This window comes from Pleurodeles waltl, chromosome 6, assembly GCF_031143425.1.
Source record: "Pleurodeles waltl isolate 20211129_DDA chromosome 6, aPleWal1.hap1.20221129, whole genome shotgun sequence".
In the NCBI taxonomy this organism is placed as follows: Eukaryota; Metazoa; Chordata; class Amphibia; order Caudata; family Salamandridae; genus Pleurodeles; species Pleurodeles waltl.
Window position 1 is genome coordinate 1,709,489,232 of NC_090445.1, and position 20,724 is coordinate 1,709,509,955.

At 56.2% G+C, this 20,724-nt stretch overlaps 1 protein-coding gene across 2 annotated transcripts in view; it reads right to left on the bottom strand.

The window, feature by feature from the left end:
* Window positions 1-20,724, bottom strand: part of HSD17B8 (hydroxysteroid 17-beta dehydrogenase 8) — a 75,334-nt gene that overhangs the window by 22,928 nt on the left and 31,682 nt on the right. Inside the window, exons 6-8 of one of the 2 annotated variants that reach the window (XM_069241891.1) lie at window positions 20,568-20,652; window positions 10,681-10,723; window positions 1,164-1,238 (exon numbers count right to left, since the gene is read on the bottom strand). In XM_069241891.1, coding sequence (XP_069097992.1) covers window positions 1,164-1,238; window positions 10,681-10,723; window positions 20,568-20,652 — 203 coding nt within the window. The remainder of the gene's footprint in view (window positions 1-1,163; window positions 1,239-10,680; window positions 10,724-20,567; window positions 20,653-20,724) is intronic. The other variant, XM_069241893.1, reaches the window with a different exon arrangement.

The window sequence follows — 20,724 nt, forward strand, 5'->3', positions numbered from 1 at the left end:
CCAACACCTTTTTAAACAACTTCAACTGTTTTTTGGAAAACTATGCTAACATCCATGGTCCAACAAAAATGTACAAGGGCAACTCAAAACTTGCAGCAGCCTGGCACTCTAAAGAGCTTGCTGACAATAAATGATCCGTCCAAAGACAGGAAAGAAAATGGAACAAACACAGAACTTCTGAAGATCTCATGATGCTAAAATCCCTCCATGCAACATAGAGAGAACTCATCTCGCCTCATCCCCCTTTGCACCCCTTGCCAAGTCCGTTAACATAACAGCCAACAGAAGAACATAATTTTTCAAGACAATCAAGCACTGCCTCAGCCCCATGCTTGACCCACCTATTCCTCACAGTCCAGAAAACTGAAAACTGTGCATATGCTGAAGTCACAGCAGAGGCCATTCCTCCCCCCATCTCACTGCCAAGTCCTGGAACAGCCTTCATCTCCACCTGCGGACATCACCCTCGTAAGAAGAATTGAGGAACAGACTTCAGACTTGTCTTTTCCACTGAGCCCTGCTACTGAGCTCCTGGATACCCTCTCGGGTGATTAGCAGCGCTATACAAATACCCACTGATTGATATGATGTGAATACAGACCTCTGCTTGAAAGTCTCCTCTGATAGACACCCACACCTCAGGCAGTACCTGCACATAATCTAGAGCTGGATATCTGGCCCCCACTTGGAGCTGAGCCCAACCAAGACAATCTGTTTCATTTGTTAACAGCAACAAACAGGAGGTAATCCAAACTTGACACAATGACCTGAACCTTGACGGCTTCAAACCTCAACTTTCACTCAATGCAAAGTCACTTAGATTCTTCCTGAACAGCAACTTCACCCTCAAAGAACAGAGGCTGCCAAAAATGCAAGACTCTCTCTTGTACAGAGAGTGGAAGAGTTGCTTCCAGAAAGTGCCTCGGAAGCGCTGTTTAAGCCCTTGCACTCGCGTCTGGGGGCGGTAACACCCTGCTCTATGGTGTCCAGATGGCCGACCCTTAAGGAAGGGCACCCTACATGCGGCACCATGGCCCATCCAAGGAGTGCAGAAATGCGGTCACATCACCCCCATCCTGATGCAACCCCCCTGAAGCCGGTGCGGCCCCTTCCGCGGAGCTCTGCCGCCCCCCGGTGGCCACCGCGGGAGTGCGCCTACGTACCTGTGACTTCTATGCAGGCGCCCGTGATGTAGGCGCTGTCATCGGAGGCCAGGAAGGCGCAGACATCGGCCACATCTGGAGGCAGAGAGGATCATGGGTAAGTGCTGGTGCGAGGGTACAGGAGACGCGCTATAGTCGCGGTAAAGTGGCATCTTCGTTGGCAAAGTTCACATCTATCAGACTTTCTAACTTTGGAAACACTGAAGCAGCCATTGGCATGATTGTGTCACATAAATGTACCCCCCCCACCCCCCCACACACAGTCACCTCACATACACAAGAGCTGTGAGAAGCTTTACTCCTGCACCCCCTGCTTTAAAGCAGAGTTGTTTGAAGGTATTTTCGTGTCAGTGCCCACTGCAGTCCTTTAGGCCCCCACCGTCACGAGTGAAGCGCTCCGAAGCGCACCAGCGCTAGAAGTCTGCATGCGTCTACCTTGTGATTTCTTTGAAATACTGTATCCCCCGTGGCTCGGGCACGTGGGCAAAGCAGCTGATCCCACGCGCTGCCTCCAGTGCAAGAGAGCTGTGCCCACCAGGGCACACGTGCCAATCAGGCAGCGCTGCCAACGCTCCCGGGTCCAAGCACTTTGTGCTGCTACAGCCCAAGTCATTTTTTCTTTGAATTCTGGGACTTGTAGCTTGATAAAATAAAATAAAAAAATAACTACAAGTCCCATAATTCACCTGGGCTGGAGCAGCACATCAGGGGTGGGTCTGGGAAACTTGGCAGCTCCAGGCACCTGTGATTTCCAAAGCGAGGAGCGGCTCGCAGTATGGCGCCCCCTTGTGGCGACTGATAGCGCGGTGCAGTAAGGCAGCTGCCTTGACTTGCTTTACTGTAGCGCCGGGCAGGAGGGCGGCGGGCGGAGGGCGTGGAGAGCTCACGCCCCCATCACGGAGGCATCTTTCGGATATTTCGGGGACGACCACCTATCTCTGAAGCCCAGACGGGGCCGGAGTGAGTCCTGCTGGAGGTCATATGTGGCACATGCGATGCAGCCTATGATCACATCCCGGTCTGGGGAGGGAGCCCGAGAGCCCTGTGCACTGACTGCACCAGTGCATTCCGTGTACACTGATTTATTGACGCGCATCTCACACAGCATCAAGAAAGTGGCCAAGAAATGGGACATAAACAGGTCTCCGGGGCCCTCACGACAGCCCAATGCAGGGGCCACAAGACGAGGTCCTAGAAATGGAGGAATCCAGAACCGTGATCAGGACAGCGCCCGAGTAAACAACAGCCCCGGAAGGGGGCTCGGCGAGGGTGTGCCCCGCCCACTGGAAAACATACTCGTGTGTAACGGGCACCATCACAGTAACTTACACAAACCATGCTGCCTAAGGGTGGTGTCTGTATAATTCCATCTCTCCACAGTCCTGGGACAGTCCACCATGGAGGCAGCTGAGCAGTCAGAGTCCTTACAAAGACACCCTGGGCCCCTCCAGAAATAAAACCAAACCCAGAGATGGACCGGGCACACGAGGTCTCACCCTGCCGACGCCTGGCCAGCATGGCTCTGTGCCCTAGGGCTGTGCCATGGGCCTGGAGAGGCTCAGGCCATCACCATGGTTCCTCCAATGGTACAGGGTGGATTCAGAGGTGGGTCCACCCCTGCCAACGCCTGGCCAGCATGTCTCTGTGCCCTAGGGCTGTGCCATGGGCCTGGAACACCAGGGTGGATCCAGAGGATGAGCCCACCCCTGCCAACGCCTGGCCAGCATGGCTCTGTGCCCTAGGGCTGTGCCATGGGCCTGGAGAGGCTCAGGCCATCACCATGGTTCCTCCAATGGTACAGGGTGGATTCAGAGGTGGGTCCACCCCTGCCAACGCCTGGCCAGCATGTCTCTGTGCCCTAGGGCTGTGCCATGGGCCTGGAACACCAGGGTGGATCCAGAGGATGAGCCCACCCCTGCCAACGCCTGGCCAGCATGGCTCTGTGCCCTAGGGCTGTGCCATGGGCCTGGAGAGGCTCAGGCCATCACCATGGTTCCTCCAATGGTACAGGGTGGATTCAGAGGTGGGTCCACCCCTGCCAACGCCTGGCCAGCATGTCTCTGTGCCCTAGGGCTGTGCCATGGGCCTGGAACACCAGGGTGGATCCAGAGGATGAGCCCACCCCTGCCAACGCCTGGCCAGCATGGCTCTGTGCCCTAGGGCTGTGCCATGGGCCTGGAGAGGCTCAGGCCATCACCATGGTTCCTCCAATGGTACAGGGTGGATTCAGAGGTGGGTCCACCCCTGCCAACGCCTGGCCAGCATGTCTCTGTGCCCTAGGGCTGTGCCATGGGTCTGGAGAGGCTCAGACCAGCACCAGGGTGGATTCAGAGGTGGGTCCTCCCCTTCCAACGCTGCCCCCAGGGGGTCGGGGCGGGAGGGCTTGCACTGACGTACGGCTTTCAGTTTACCAGGTTACAGGACCATGTAGCAGAGCTCCACGAACCGAGCTTGCCTCTGATGTCCACTGGTGACTTCCGCTGCACTTAGGCCGGTCTAGTTCACTCACGGAAACTCATTTTACGCCGCGAGCCGTGACTGAGAGCTCACAGGTTATTTTTAGGTTCGCGTCTTGCCTTTGTAGTTTGGCACTAATGGGTCTGGGTACTGCCCGGGGGAGGTCTTCTGGGAGGGGGCTCGGTAGGCAGACTCCACCAGAAGGTTTGAGGATATGGTCGCTTTCGGGGTGAAAGGTCATAGCTACCGTTCCAAGAAGTGCTCTGGAAGACCCACGTCCACCCCTGAGGGAACCCACAAAATACAGAGATGGCCACGGCCTGCCTTCGCCGTCTGCGCTCTTTCAAGGCCACAGGTGTCTGCAGTGACTACAAATGAGTGACTGTATCCTCACGTGTGAAATGTGAGTTTGTGCGTCTATGACTGTTGGCGCCGTTGTGCGAACGTGTCACTTAAAGGCCGACATGGTTGTTACCTTCAGAGCCACCCAGAATGAGAGGATTACCTGGAGAGTAACTTTACTTGACGAAGAGGAGTCAATCTCTTCACAGAAGGAAACAACCTCCCGGGGTCATGGGTGCTGCTAAAGCGGGAGGTTTATTTCACAAAATCTGTCTAGATGTCCAAGGTGCAGCTCCTGACAAGCTCCAGGCAGAACCCGCCTCACCCGTGGGACTGTGGCACCAGATGGGACAATGAGGATAACCAGAGGAGTCCCCGGGCCCCACAGCAGCTGCTCTGTGGTGTAATGTGGTCCAGGGAGGAGAAGGAGCAGTGGCTGGCGCGTCTCCTCAGTGGTGTAATGTGGTCCAGGGAGGAGATGGAGCAGCGGCTGGCGCGTCTCCTCAGTGGTTTAATGTGGTCCAGGGAGGAGAAGGAGCAGCGGCTGGCGCGTCTCCTCAATGGTGTAATGTGGTCCAGGGAGGAGATGGAGCAGCGGCTGGCGCGGCTCCTCTGTGGTGTAATGTGGTCCAGGGACAAGGAGCAGCGGCTGGCGCGTCTCCTCTGTGGTTTAATGCGGTCCAGGGAGGAGAAGGAGCAGCGGCTGGCGCGTCTTGTAGGAGGCTGGACTGGCTTGTAGTGAGTACCAAGGGGTACTTGCACCGTGCACCAGGCCCAGGTATCCCTTATTAGTGTATAGGGTGTCTAGCAACTTAGGCTGATAGATAATGGTAGCTTAGCAGAGCAGCTTAGGCTGAACTAGGAGACGCGTGAAGCTCCTACAGTACCACTAGTGTCATATGCACACTATCATAAGAAAACACAATACACAGATATACTAAAAATAAAGGTACTTTATTTTTATGACAATATGCCAAAGTATCTCAGAGTGTACCCTCAGAGTGAGGATAGCAAATATACACAAGTTATATGTACACAATACCAAAAAATATGCAGTATAGTCTTAGAAAACAGTGCAAACAATGTATAGTTACAATAGGATGCAATGGGGACACATAGGGATAGGGGCAACACAAACCATATACTCCAAAAGTGGAATGCGAACCACGAATGGACCCCAAACCTATGTGACCTTGTAGAGGGTCGCTGGGACTATTAGAAAATAGTGAGGGTTAGAAAAATAGCCCACCCCAAGACCCTGAGAAGTGAGTGCAAAGTGCACTAAAGTTCCCCAAAGGACAAAGAAGTCGTGATAGGGGAATACTGCAGGAAAGACACAAACCAGCAATGCAACAACTATGGATTTCCAGTCGAGGGTACCTGTGGAACAAGGGGACCAACTCCAAAAGTCACAAGCAAGTCGGAGATGGGCAGATGCCCAGGAAATGCCAGCTGTGGGTGCAAAGAAGCTTCTACTGGACAGAAGAAGCTGAGGTTTCAGCAAGAACGACAAGGGCTAGAGACTTCCCCTTTGGAGGACGGATCCCTCACGCCGTGGAGAGTCGTGCAGAAGTGTTTTCCCGCCGAAAGACCGCCAACAAGCCTTGCTAGCTGCAAATCGTGCGGTAAGCGTTTTTGGATGCTGCTATGGCCCAGGAGGGACCAGGATGTCGCAAATTGCGTCAGGAGAGAGAGGGGACGTCGAGCAAGACAAGGAGCCCTCTCAGCAGCAGGTAGCACCCGGAGAAGTGCCAGAAACAGGCACTACGAGGATGCGTGAAACGGTGCTCACCCGAAGTTACACAAAGGAGTCCCACGTCGCCGGAGACCAACTTAGAAAGTCGAGCAATGCAGGTTAGAGTGCTGTGGACCCAGGCTTGGCTGTGCACAAAGGATTTCCGCCGGAAGTGCACAGGGGCCAGAGTAGCTGCAAAAGTCGCAGTTCCCAGCAATGCAGTCTGGCGTGGGGAGGCAAGGACTTACCTCCACCAAACTTGGACTGAAGAGTCACTGGACTGTGGGGGTCACTTGGACACAGTTGCTGGATTCGAGGGACCTCGCTCGTCGTGCTGAGAGGAGACCCAAGGGACCGGTAATGCAGCTTTTTGGTGCCTGTGGTTGCAGGGGGAAGATTCCGTCGACCCACGGGAGATTTCTTCGGAGCTTCTAGTGCAGAGAGGAGGCAGACTACCCCCACAGCATGCACCACCAGGAAAACAGTCGAGAAGGCGGCAGGATCAGTGTTACAGAGTTGCAGTAGTCGTCTTTGCTACTATGTTGCAGTTTTGCAGGCTTCCAGCGCGATCAGCAGTCGATTCCTTGGCAGAAGGTGAAGAGAGAGATGCAGAGGAACTCTGATGAGCTCTTGCATTCGTTATCTAAAGTTTCCCCAGAGACAGAGACCCTAAATAGCCAGAAAAGAGGGTTTGGCTACCTAGGAGAGAGGATAGGCTAGCAACACCTGAAGGAGCCTATCAGAAGGAGTCTCTGACGTCACCTGGTGGCACTGGCCACTCAGAGCAGTCCAGTGTGCCAGCAGCACCTCTGTTTCCAAGATGGCAGAGGTCTGGAGCACACTGGAGGAGCTCTGGACACCTTCCAGGGAAGGTGCAGGTCAGGAGAGTGGTCACTCCCCTTTCCTTTGTCCAGTTTCGCTCCAGAGCAGGGCTAAGGGTTCCTCTGAACCGGTGTAGACTAGCTTATGCAGAATTGGGCACATCTGTGCCCATGAAAGCATTTCCAGAGGCTGGGGGAGGCTACTCCTCCCCTGCCTTCACACCATTTTCCAAAGGGAGAGGGTGTAACACCCTCTCTCAGAGGAAGTCCTTTGTTCTGCCATCCTGGGACAAGCCTGGCTTGACCCCAGGGGGGCAGAAACCTGTCTGAGGGGTTGGCAGCAGCTGCAGTGAAACCCCAGGAAAGGCAGTTTGGCAGTACCAGGGTCTGTGCTACAGACCACTGGGATCATGGGATTGTGCCAACTATGCCAGGATGGCATAGAGGGGGCAATTCCATGATCATAGACATGTTACATGGCCATATTCGGAGTTACCATTGTGAAGCTACTTATAGGTAGTGACCTATATGTAGTGCACGCATGTAATGGTGTCCCCGCACTCACAAAGTCCGGGGAATTGGCCCTGAACAATGTGGGGGCACCTTGGCTAGTGCCAGGGTGCCCTCACACTAAGTAACTTTGCACCTAACCTTTACCAGGTAAAGGTTAGACATATAGGTGACTTATAAGTTACTTAAGTGCAGTGTAAAATGGCTGTAAAATAACGTGGACGTTATTTCACTCAGGCTGCAGTGGCAGGCCTGTGTAAGAATTGTCAGAGCTCCCTATGGGTGGCAAAAGAAATGCTGCAGCCCATAGGGATCTCCTGGAACCCCAATACCCTGGGTACCTCAGTACCATATACTAGGGAATTATAAGGGTGTTCCAGTAAGCCAATGTAAATTGGTAAAATTGGTCACTAGCCTGTTAGTGACAAATTGAAAGAAATGAGAGAGCATAACCACTGAGGTTCTGGTTAGCAGAGCCTCAGTGAGACAGTTAGGCACCACACAGGGAACACATACATATAGGCCGCAAACTTATGAGCACTGGGGTCCTGACTAGCAGGGTCCCAGTGACACATAACAAACATACTGAAAACATAGGGTTTTCACTATGAGCACTGGGCCCTGGCTAGCAGGATCCCAGTGAGACAGTGAAAACACCCTGACATATACTCACAAACAGGCCAAAAGTGGGGGTAACAAGGCTAGAAAGAGGCTACTTTCTCACACGTCTCCTCGGTGGTTTAATGCGGTCAAGGGAGGAGAAGGAGCAGCAGCTGGCGCATCCCCTCTGTGGTTTAATGGGGTCTGGGGAGGAGGAGCAGCGGCTGGCGCGTCTCCTCTGTGGTTTAATGCGGTCCGGAGAGGAGAAGGAGCAGCGGCTGGTGCATCTCCTCTGTGGTTTAATGTGGTCCAGGGAGGAGAAGCGGCTGGCGCGTCCCCTCTGTGGTTTAATGCGGTCTGGGGAGGAGGAGGAGGAGGAGCAGCGGCTGGCGCGTCTCCTCTGTGGTTTACTGCGGTCCGGAGAGGAGAAGGAGCAGGGTCTGGCACGTCTCCTCTGTGGTTTAATGTGGTCCAGGGAGGAGATGGAGCAGCGGCTGGCGCGTCTCCTCTGTGGTGTAATGTGGTCCAGAGAGGAGAAGGAGCAGCGGCAGGCGCGTCTTGTCTGTGGTTTAATGTGGTCCAGGGAGGAGAAGGAGCAGCGGCTGGCGCGTCTCCTCTGTGGTGTAATGTGGTCCAGAAAGAAGAAGGAGAAGCGCCTGGCGCGTCTTCTCTGTGGTTTAATGCGGTCCGGGGAGTAGAAGGAGCAGCGGCTGGCGCGTCTGCTCTGTGGTGTAATGTGGTCCAGGGAGGAGAAGGAGCAGCAGCTGGCGCGTCTCCTCTGTGGTGTAATGTGGTCCAGAAAGGAGAAGGAGCAGCGGCTGGCGTGTCTTCTCTGTGGTTTAATGCGGTCCAGGGAGTAGAAGGAGCAGCGACTGGCGCGGCTCCTCTGTGGTTTAATGTGGTCCAGAGAGGAGAAGGAGCAGCGGCTGGCGCGTCTTGTCTGTGGTTTAATGTGGTCCAGGGAGCAGAAGGAGCAGCGGCTGGCGCATCTCCTCTGTGGTGTAATGTGGTCCAGAAAGGAGAAGGAGCAGCGGCTGGCGCATCTCCTCTGTGGTTTAATGTGGTCCAGGGAGGAGAAGGAGCAGCGGCTGGCGCGTCTTGTCTGTGGTTTAATGTGGTCCTGGGAGGAGCAGGAGCAGCGGCTGGCGCGTCTTCTCTGTGGTTTAATGTGGTCCAGGGAGGAGAAGGAGCAGCAGCTGGCGCGTCTCCTCTGTGTTGCAGAGGACCAGATCTTTGGTCCTCACCTATCACCGTTGCCTGAAGACAGATGAAGGTGCGTTGGCACACAGAGTGCAGGGTGGTTCCTCCGGCTCAGGGGAAGCAGGGGTGCTTCATGCCTTCAGGTGCAGCATCCTTTGGGACCTTCGTGGTCGGGGAACCAAGGCCCAGTTAGGTCCTGTCTGTCCATGGCTTGTGCCAGGACAGCTATTGCTGGTGGAAGGCAAAAGTGACAGGTGAGACAGGGAAGGGGGTGCAGACAAGCCCGTTCAGCTCCGTTTCCCGACGCAGTTGTGCACACCATGATGTTGACGCAAGGCCAAGGCGCAGACTCTGGCTCGGCCTACCTCCCCACCCTGGCCCACTGGCACCATGGCATATGATGGGAGGCACGATCAGCCAGATCATTACTGGAGAGGAGGCTGGCAGGAGGCAGCATATGTAGAGCATATTTAAACAAATGTGTTTTAAAGTATGAAAACTTGGCACAATGGTCACTAAACTTCACAACCGTAAGGTTATAACTGGTGTAGACTTCTGTTCACAAGTTGCTGCTTTGTGGATGACTTAAAAGAAAGTCTGCAAAGTTTTTACACAAAACCTCACTAAGTTGCGTGCAGAACACTTAGAAAACCTGCAACAGCTCCAAACTGTTGGTCAAGCTTTTCTGATGTTTTTGTGGGGCCCCTGTCAACAAACTCAAGAGGGTCCCACATATGATGAGGATCTGTGCAAAGCGTTGAAAAGATAATGCCCTGCAGAGCAAGAGTCAGCCGAGCAGGACCAGAATTAGGCACAGTCGTGTGATCTTAGTTCTGTTAGCCCCTCCTTCATGAATTCATAGGGCATTCTTGCTTTAAGAGCTATACAAAGATATTGCAGTGAAAGCGTAGCGCCCTGAAAACCATGAGAATTAGGGAGCAACGGGCCACATGGACTAGCACTGGCAACAGCGATTTTTCAATTGCAATTTTCTGCGAATCACAGTCCGGAGAGCGCTATTTCTAATGTATGAAACCTTTCTTTTCTTATTAGCGATTCCTACTGGGATGCAAATCGACTAACCTCATGAATATTAATGAGGTACGTCGTACTTTGCAACCCATAAGGAATGATGGCTATCACAAGGACGCTGGCCTGCTGTGATTTCGTATGGATAATTTTTTTTTTTTTTTAAATGCTGCCTGTTTTCCTTAAAGGAATGAGGTAAAAAAAGGAAATTTAAATGTTTAACTTTCAGTTTGTATGAGTAGGGACTGGCCCGCGGGACCACTGCCTGCTCTTAAAAATGTTTTTTTTTTGTTTTGTTTTTTTAACATTCTCAAAGGGAAAGGGTTCCATCTCCTTTGAGGTATCAATAAAATACGAATATTTTGTGACTGCATTTTAGTCGCAAAACATTAATACATACCACTACAATTTGCTATTTGGAAAGGATGCCCTAAACACGTTCCTTCCAAATCCTGTATCGGTATTTGGGTGCAAACCCAAATTGCAACTTCGTATTGCTACGGAAACCCAATAAGGGTTTGATAAATTGGAAAAAGCCCTTTTGCATTTGTAAAGGGTCCAATTCTGTGAATCAGATTGGTTTCCCATAATGCATTCCATCTCCCATAGCCCCTTCGCTCTCCATTCAGCCTCCCGGGGCACTTTGAAGGACTGAGAGCTACGGCAAGTGGTTAACAAGGAACTATCAATACATAATATACATTTGACATAACATTCAGCATGACATAACACAACATAACACATACCGTTTCTTATAACATCTCATACCCCTCACACTCATCCAGCATCAGAGGTTTTAAGACCCTATGAGCACCTCACTCACCTGAGGGGTCCCCGAGACGTCCCAGAGGCACCATCCCTGCAAACTAATAGAAGAGACGAGAGTGAGCGCCAGGAACAGGAGCATGGATCAGAGCTGCTGGGAGTGTGCCAACTAGTGTGCCAACTACAGAGCGACTGCTACACCCTCCCCACTGCCACCTGGCACCTGCCAGATCTGACCACAGCAGACAACATGGTTCCCTCAGTGGCAAGGTAAGGGGGGCAGACAGGCCTGGAGGGGCAAATTACAGCCCAGAGGGGCAACACGGAGCCAGGTTACAAATAGGAGGGATAAGACTCAGGGTAGAGAGGTAAGTTACAGTGAAAGGAGGTAAGTTACAACCCAGTCTAGAGGGACAAGTCAGAGCAAGAGGCACAAAAAAAGAGCGAGGGAAGGCAAGTTAGATTCTAGAAGGGCACCTAAGATACTGGTGGGGAGAGAGGGGCATATTACAGCCCGAAGGGGCAACAAAGAGACAGGTTACAAATAAAATGAGTAAGATGCAGGCTAGGGGAGCAAGTTGCAGTCGAAAGGAAGTAAGTTACTATCCAGTCTAGAGAAACAAGTCAGAGTGGGTGGCACAGAAAATGAGCTGGGGAAGGCAAGTAGAGTGTAGACAGGCGGTGAAGATACCTGTGGGGCAGGTGAGAGCCTACAGGGACAAATGAGTTGCCGGGGGCTATTTACAGATCAGAACAGCAGGTTGGGGCCAGAGGGGAACGTTAGAGCTTAGAAGAGAAAATCAGAGTCAGTGTGTGAGGGCCAGGGGGAGGGGAAAAGGGGTCTGAAATATAAGTTATAGGGTTACTAAGTAAGAGTGAGGGTCAAATTGCATGTTGAAGGAACATGTTCTCTCCAGAGTAAGAGGATTCTAGCCCGAGGTGAAGAGGCTGAAAGCGGGCGGGAACGTAAAGCCCGTGGAAATGTTATAGTCTGTGGTGAAGGTAGTTTAGAAGAGGAGCAGGGCACAGACAGGAGCTGCAAGCAACAGCCAGAGGGAGTGCGGGTGACAGTAACAGCTGAGGAAAGAGGAGACCACTGGGGGTAGAGAACAGGGGTGAAGATGAGAAACAGCATGAGGGTGGCAGATACATTGCAGAGAGGTCCACTACTGTGTGGCGGAGGCAGGTATGAGGCACAGGAGTCAATAACAGCCCTGGGGGAGGGGGCGAGGTGCAGTTTACACCACAGGGATCAGTTACAGCCCTGGGGGAGGGGGCGAGGTGCAGTTTACACCGCAGGGATCAGTAACAGCCCTGGGGGAGGGGGCGAGGTGCAGTTTACACCACAGGGATCAGTAACAGCCCTGGGGGAGGGGGCGAGGTGCAGTTTACACGCAGGGATCAGTAACAGCCCTGGGGGAGGGGGCGAGGTGCAGTTTACACCACAGGGATCAGTTACAGCCCTGGGGGAGGGGGTGAGGTGCAGTTTACACCGCAGGGATCAGTTACAGCCCTGGAGGAGGGGGTGAGGTGCAGTTTACACCACAGGGATCAGTTACAGCCCTGGGGGGAGGGGGCGAGGTGCAGTTTACACCACAGGGATCAGTAACAGCCCTGGGGGAGGGGGCGAGGTGTAGTTTACACCACAGGGATCAGTTACAGCCCTGGGGGGAGGGGGTGAGGTGCAGTTTACACCACAGGGATCAGTTACAGCCCTGGGGGGAGGGGGGGAGGTGCAGTTTACACCACAGGGATCAGTTACAGCCCTGGAGTGGGGGGGAGGTGCAGTTTACACCACAGGGATCAGTTACAACCCTGGGGAAGGGGGCGAGGTGTAGTTTACACCACAGGGATCAGTTACAGCCCTGGGGGGAGGGGGGCGAGGTGCAGTTTACACCACAGGGATCAGTTACAGCCCTGGGGGGAGGGGGCGAGGTGCAGTTTACACCGCAGGGATCAGTTACAGCCCTGGGGGAAGGGGCGAGGTGCAGTTTCCACCACAGGGATCAGTTACAGCCCTGGGGGAGGGGGCGAGGTGCAGTTTACACCACAGGGATCAGTTACAGCCCTGGGGGAGGGGGCGAGGTGTACTGTACACCACAGGGATCAGTTACAGCGCTGGGGAAGGGGGCGAGGTGCAGTTTACACCGCAGGGATCAGTAACAGCCCTGGGGGGAGGGGGCGAGGTGCAGTTTACACCACAGGGATCAGTTACAGCCCTGGGGAAGGGGCGAGGTGCAGTTTACACCACAGGGATCAGTTACAGCCCTGGGGGGGAGGGGGGGAGGTGCAGTTTACACCACAGGGATCAGTTACAGCCCTGGGGAAGGGGGCGAGGTGCAGTTTACACCACAGGGATCAGTTACAGCCCTGGGGAAGGGGCGAGGTGCAGTTTACACCACAGGGATCAGTTACAGCCCTGGGGGAGGGGGCGAGGTGTAGTTTACACCACAGGGATCAGTTACAGCCCTGGGGGAGGGGGTGAGGTGCAGTTTACACGCAGGGATCAGTAACAGCCCTGGGGGAGGGGGCGAGGTGCAGTTTACACCACAGGGATCAGTAACAGCCCTGGGGGAGGGGGCGAGGTGCAGTTTACACGCAGGGATCAGTAACAGCCCTGGGGGAGGGGGCGAGGTGCAGTTTACACCACAGGGATCAGTTACAGCCCTGGGGGAGGGGGTGAGGTGCAGTTTACACCACAGGGATCAGTTACAGCCCTGGAGTAGGGGGGGAGGTGCAGTTTACACCACAGGGATCAGTAACAGCCCTGGGGGAGGGGGCGAGGTGCAGTTTACACCACAGGGATCAGTTACAGCCCTGGGGAAGGGGGCGAGGTGCAGTTTACACCACAGGGATCAGTTACAGCCCTGGGGGAGGGGGCGAGGTGCAGTTTACACCACAGGGATCAGTAACAGCCCTGGGGGAGGGGGAGAGGTGCAGTTTACACCACAGGGATCAGTTACAGCCCTGGGGGGAGGGGGCGAGGTGCAGTTTACACCACAGGGATCAGTTACAGCCCTGGAGGAGGGGGTGAGGTGCAGTTTACACCACAGGGATCAGTTACAGCCCTGGGGGGAGGGGGCGAGGTGCAGTTTACACCACAGGGATCAGTAACAGCCCTGGGGGAGGGGGCGAGGTGTAGTTTACACCACAGGGATCAGTTACAGCCCTGGGGGGAGGGGGTGAGGTGCAGTTTACACCACAGGGATCAGCTACAGCCCTGGGGGGAGGGGGTGAGGTGCAGTTTACACCACAGGGATCAGTTACAGCCCTGGAGTGGGGGGGAGGTGCAGTTTACACCACAGGGATCAGTTACAACCCTGGGGAAGGGGGCGAGGTGTAGTTTACACCACAGGGATCAGTTACAGCCCTGGGGGGAGGGGGCGAGGTGCAGTTTACACCACAGGGATCAGTTACAGCCCTGGGGGGAGGGGGCGAGGTGCAGTTTACACCGCAGGGATCAGTTACAGCCCTGGGGGAAGGGGCGAGGTGCAGTTTCCACCACAGGGATCAGTTACAGCCCTGGGGGAGGGGGCGAGGTGCAGTTTACACCACAGGGATCAGTTACAGCCCTGGGGGAGGGGGCGAGGTGTACTGTACACCACAGGGATCAGTTACAGCCCTGGGGAAGGGGGCGAGGTGCAGTTTACACCGCAGGGATCAGTAACAGCCCTGGGGGGAGGGGGCGAGGTGCAGTTTACACCACAGGGATCAGTTACAGCCCTGGGGAAGGGGCGAGGTGCAGTTTACACCACAGGGATCAGTTACAGCCCTGGGGGGAGGGGGGGAGGTGCAGTTTACACCACAGGGATCAGTTACAGCCCTGGGGAAGGGGGCGAGGTGCAGTTTACACCACAGGGATCAGTTACAGCCCTGGGGAAGGGGCGAGGTGCAGTTTACACCACAGGGATCAGTTACAGCCCTGGGGGAGGGGGCGAGGTGTAGTTTACACCACAGGGATCAGTTACAGCCCTGGGGGAGGGGGGGAGGTGCAGTTTACACCACAGGGATCAGTTACAGCCCTGGGGGAGGGGGGCGAGGTGCAGTTTACACCACAGGGATCAGTTACAGCCCTGGGGGAAGGGGGCGAGGTGTAGTTTACACCACAGGGATCAGTAACAGCCCTGGGGGGAGGGGGCGAGGTGCAGTTTACACCACAGGGATCAGTTACAGCCCTGGGGGGAGGGGGCGAGGTGCAGTTTACACCACAGGGATCAGTTACAGCCCTGGGGAGGGGGCGAGGTGCAGTTTACACCACAGGGATCAGTTACAGCCCTGGGGGAGGGGGCGAGGTGCAGTTTACACCACAGGGATCAGTTACAGCCCTGGGGGAGGGGACGAGGTGCAGTTTACACCGCAGGGATCAGTAACAGCCCTGGGGGAGGGGGTGAGGTGCAGTTTACACCACAGGGATCAGTTACAGCCCTGGGGGAGGGGGCGAGGTGCAGTTTACACCACAGGGATCAGTAACAGCCCTGGGGGAGGGGGGAGGTGCAGTTTACACCACAGGGATCAGTTACAGCCCTGGGGGAGGGGGCGAGGTGCAGTTTACACCACAGGGATCAGTTACAGCCCTGGAGGAGGGGGTGAGGTGCAGTTTACACCACAGGGATCAGTATCAGCCCTGGGGGAGGGGCGAGGTGCAGTTTACACCACAGGGATCAGTATCAGCCCTGGGGGAGGGGGGAGGTGCAGTTTACACCACAGGGATCAGTTACAACCCTGGGGGAGGGGGGGGAGGTGCAGTTTCCACCACAGGGATCAGTAACAGCCCTGGGGGAAGGGGGCGAGGTGCAGTTTACACCACAGGGATCAGTAACAGCCCTGGGGGAGGGGGCGAGGTGCAGTTTACACCGCAGGGATCAGTTACAGCCCTGGGGGAAGGGGCGAGGTGCAGTTTATACCACAGGGATCAGTTACAGCCCTGGGGAAGGGGGCGAGGTGCAGTTTACACCACAAGGATCAGTAACAGCCCTGGGGGAGGGGGCGAGGTACAGTTTACACCGCAGGGATCAGTAACAGCCCTGGGGGAGGGGGGAGGTGCAGTTTACACCACAGGGATCAGTTACAACCCTGGGGGAGGGGGGGAGGTGCAGTTTCCACCACAGGGATCAGTAACAGCCCTGGGGGAGGGGGCGAGGTGCAGTTTACACCACAGGGATCAGTAACAGCCCTGGGGGAAGGGCGTGAGGTGCAGTTTACACCACAGGGATCAGTTACAGCCCTGGGGGAAGGGGCGAGGTGCAGTTTATAACACAGGGATCAGTTACAGCCCTGGGGAAGGGGGCGAGGTGCAGTTTACACCACAGGGATCAGTAACAGCCCTGGGGGAGGGGGCGAGGTGCAGTTTACACTGCAGGGATCAGTAACAGCCCTGGGGGAGGGGGCGAGGTGCAGTTTACACCACAGGGATCAGTTACAGCCCTGGGGGGAGGGGGCGAGGTGCAGTTTACACCACAGGGATCAGTAACAGCCCTGGAGTAGGGGTGAGGTGCGGTTTACACCACAGGGATCAGTTACAGCCCTGGGGGGAGGGGGCGAGGTGCAGTTTCCACCACAGGGATCAGTTACAGCCCTGGGGGAGGGGGGAGGTGCAGTTTACACCACAGGGATCAGTTACAACCCTGGGGAAGGGGGCGAGGTGCAGTTTACACCACAGGGATCAGTAACAGCCCTGGGGGAGGGGGCGAGGTGCAGTTTACACCACAGGGATCAGTTACAGCCCTGGGGGGAGGGGGCGAGGTGCAGTTTACACCACAGGAATCAGTAACAGCCCTGGAGTAGGGGTGAGGTGCGGTTTACACCACAGGGATCAGTTACAGCCCTGGGGGGAGGGGGCGAGGTGCAGTTTACACCACAGGGATCAGTTACAGCCCTGGGGGAGGGGGGAGGTGCAGTTTACACCACAGGGATCAGTTACAACCCTGGGGGAGGGGGCGAGGTGCAGTTTCCACCACAGGGATCAGTTACAGCCCTGGGGGAAGGGGGGGAGGTGCAGTTTACACCACAGGGATCAGTTACAGCCCTGGGGGAGGGGGGAGGTGCAGTTTACACCACAGGGATCAGTTACAACCCTGGGGGAGGGGGCGAGGTGCAGTTTCCACCACAGGGATCAGTTACAGCCCTGGGGGAGGGGGCGAGGTGCAGTTTACACCACAGGGATCAGTAACAGCCCTGGGGGAGGGGGCGAGGTGCAGTTTACACCACAGGGATCAGTAACAGCCCTGGGGGGAGGGGGCGAGGTGCAGTTTACACCACAGGGATCAGTTACAGCCCTGGGGGAAGGGCGTGAGGTGCAGTTTACACCACAGGGATCAGTAACAGCCCTGGGGGAGGTGGCGAGGTGCAGTTTACACCCCAGGGATCAGTAACAGCCCTGGGGGAGGGGGCGAGGTGCAGTTTACACCACAGGGATCAGTAACAGCCCTGGGGAGGGGGCGAGGTGCAGTTTACACCGCAGGGATCAGTTACAGCCCTGGGGGAGGGGGCGAGGTGCAGTTTACACCACAGGGATCAGTTACAGCCCTGGGGAAGGGGGCGAGGTGCAGTTTACACCACAGGGATCAGTAACAGCCCTGGGGGAGGGGGTGAGGTGCAGTTTACACCACAGGGATCAGTAACAGCCCTGGGGGAGGGGCGAGGTGCAGTTTACACCGCAGGGATCAGTAACAGCCCTGGGGGAGGGGGCGAGGTGCAGTTTACACCACAGGGATCAGTTACAGCCCTGGGGGAGGGGGCGAGGTGCAGTTTACACCACAGGGATCAGTTACAGCCCTGGGGGAGGTGCAGTTTACACCACAGGGATCAGTTACAGCCCTGGGGGAGGGGGCGAGGTGCAGTTTACACCACAGGGATCAGTTACAGCCCTGGGGGAAGGGGGCGAGGTGCAGTTTACACCACAGGGATCAGTTACAGCCCTGGGGGAAGGGGGCGAGGTGCAGTTTACACCACAGGGATCAGTTACAGCCCTGGGGAAGGGGGCGAGGTGCAGTTTACACCACAGGGATCAGTAACACCCCTGGAGGAAGGAATGAGGTGCAGTTTACACCACAGGGATCAGTAACAGCCCTGGGGGAGGGGGCGAGGTGCAGTTTACACCACAGGGATCAGTAACAGCCCTGGGGGAAGGAATGAGGTGCAGTTTACACCACAGGGATCAGACACAGCCCTGGGGGAGGGGGCGAGGTGCAGTTTACACCACAGGGATCAGTTACAGCCCTGGGGGAGGGGGCGAGGTGCAGTTTACACCACAGGGATCAGTTACAGCCCTGGGGGGAGGGGGGAGGTGCAGTTTACACCACAGGGATCAGTTACAGCCCTGGGGGAAGGGGGCGAGGTGTAGTTTACACCACAGGGATCAGTAACAGCCCTGGGGAGGGGGCGAGGTGCAGTTTACACCACAGGGATCAGTTACAGCCCTGGGGAGGGGGCGAGGTGCAGTTTACACCACAGGGATCAGTTACAGCCCTGGGAGAAGGGCGTGAGGTGCAGTTTCCACCACAGGGATCAGTTACAGCCCTGGGGGAGGGGGCGAGGTGCAGTTTACACCACAGGGATCAGTTACAGCCCTGGGGGAGGGGGCGAGGTGCAGTTTACACCACAGGGATCAGTAACAGCCCTGGGGGAGGGGGCGAGGTGCAGTTTACACCACAGGGATCAGTTACAGCCCTGGGGGAGGGGGCGAGGTGCAGTTTACACCACAGGGATCAGTTACAGCCCTGGGGGGAGGGGGGGAGGTGCAGTTTACACCACAGGGATCAGTTACAGCCCTGGGGAAGGGGGGGAGGTGCAGTTTACACCACAGGGATCAGTTACAGCCCTGGGGGAGGGGGCGAGGTGCAGTTTACACCACAGGGATCAGTTACAGCCCTGGGGGGAGGGGCGAGGTGCGGTTTACACCACAGGGATCAGTTACAGCCCTGGGGGAGGGGGCGAGGTGCAGTTTACACCACAGGGATCAGTAACAGCCCTGGGGGAGGGGGCGAGGTGCAGTTTACACCACAGGGATCAGTTACAGCCCTGGGGAAGGGGGCGAGGTGCAGTTTATACCACAGGGATCAGTTACAGCCCTGGGGAAGGGGGCGAGGTGCAGTTTACACCACAGGGATCAGTAACAGCCCTGGGGGAGGGGGCGAGGTGCAGTTTACACCACAGGGATCAGTTACAGCCCTGGGGGGAGGGGGGGAGGTGCAGTTTACACCACAGGGATCAGTAACAGCCCTGGAGTAGGGGTGAGGTGCAGTTTACACCACAGGGATCAGTAACAACCCTGGGGGAGGGGGCGAGGTGCAGTTTACACCACAGGGATCAGTTACAGCCCTGGGGGGAGGGGGGAGGTGCAGTTTACACCACAGGGATCAGTAACAGCCCTGGGGGAGGGGCGAGGTGCAGTTTACACCGCAGGGATCAGTAACAGCCCTGGGGGGAGGGGGGAGGTGCAGTTTACACCACAGGGATCAGTAACAGCCCTGGGGGGAGGGGGGAGGTGCAGTTTACACCACAGGGATCAGTTACAGCCCTGGGGAAGGGGGCGAGGTGCAGTTTACACCACAGGGATCAGTAACAACCCTGGGGGAGGGGGCGAGGTGCAGTTTACACCACAGGGATCAGTAACAGCCCTGGGGGGAGGGGGGAGGTGCAGTTTACACCACAGGGATCAGTAACAGCCCTGGGGGGAGGGGGGGAGGTGCAGCAGGGATCAGTTACAGCCCTGGGGGAGGGGGCGAGGTGCAGTTTACACCACAGGGATCAGTTACAGCCCTGGAGTGGGGGGGAGGTGCAGTTTACACCACAGGGATCAGTTACAGCCCCGGGGGAGGGGGCGAGGTGCAGTTTACACCACAGGGATCAGTTACAGCCCTGGGGAAGGGGGCGAGGTGCAGTTTACACCACAGGGATCAGTTACAGCCCTGGGGGAGGGGGCGAGGTGCAGTTTACACCACAGGGATCAGTAACAGCCCTGGGGAGGGGGCGAGGTGCAGTTTACACCACAGGGATCAGTTACAGCCCTGGGGGGAGGGGGCGAGGTGCAGTTTACACCACAGGGATCAGTAACAGCCCTGGGGAGGGGGCGAGGTGCAGTTTACACCACAGGGATCAGTAACAGCCCTGGGGAAGAGGGTGAGGTTCAGTTTACACCACAGGGATCAGTAACAGCCCTGGGGGAGGGGGCGAGGTGCAGTTTACACCACAGGGATCAGTAACAGCCCTGGGGGAGGGGGCGAGGTGCAGTTTACACCGCAGGGATCAGTTACAGTCCTGGGGGAGGGGGCGAGGTGCAGTTTACACCGCAGGGATCAGTTACAGCCCTGGGGGAAGGGGGCGAGGTGCAGTTTATACCACAGGGATCAGTAACAGCCCTGGAGTAGGGGTGAGGTGCAGTTTCCACCACAGGGATCAGTTACAGCCCTGGGGGAGGGGGCGAGGTGCAGTTTACACCACAGGGATCAGTAACAGCCCTGGGGGAGGGGGCGAGGTGCAGTTTACACGCAGGGATCAGTAACAGCCCTGGGGGAGGGGGCGAGGTGCAGTTTACCCGCAGGGATCAGTAACAGCCCTGGGGGAAGGGGGTGAGGTGCAGTTTCCACCACAGGGATCAGTTACAGCCCTGGGGAAGGAATGAGGTGCAGTTTCCACCACAGGGATACATTGCGGCACAGAGCTGGCTTGCCTCAGGACTTGTGGGGGGAAGGGGGCAGATTCCACTAGCTAAGAAGCCCGGGTTACTGTAGTGACAGACATGCATGACGGTAACTGGCACGTCCCGGGGGTTCCCCGCTTAGTTTGTGGTTATAGTGGTTTGACCTGATGCTAAGCCATGAGTCTAATAAAAGATGCAGTGCATGTCCACAAGCACTCATGCAGCCCCAGACACAATGCAATGTGCAAGTGCATTTATTCAGCACTATGCTAGGGCCTGACCACACCATCCGACACATCAAGTACCTTGTCTAGAACCTTCTGTGGGACGGCGGCAGTCATTGGAGTAGCAATGAACCCAGGGATGACAGTGTTACAGCGAATCCCGAACCTGTGGAGAGAAAGAAAGCACAAGAGAGAATGTCAGGTAGTAGAGAGGGGTCAGAGGTCACCTGCACTTAGT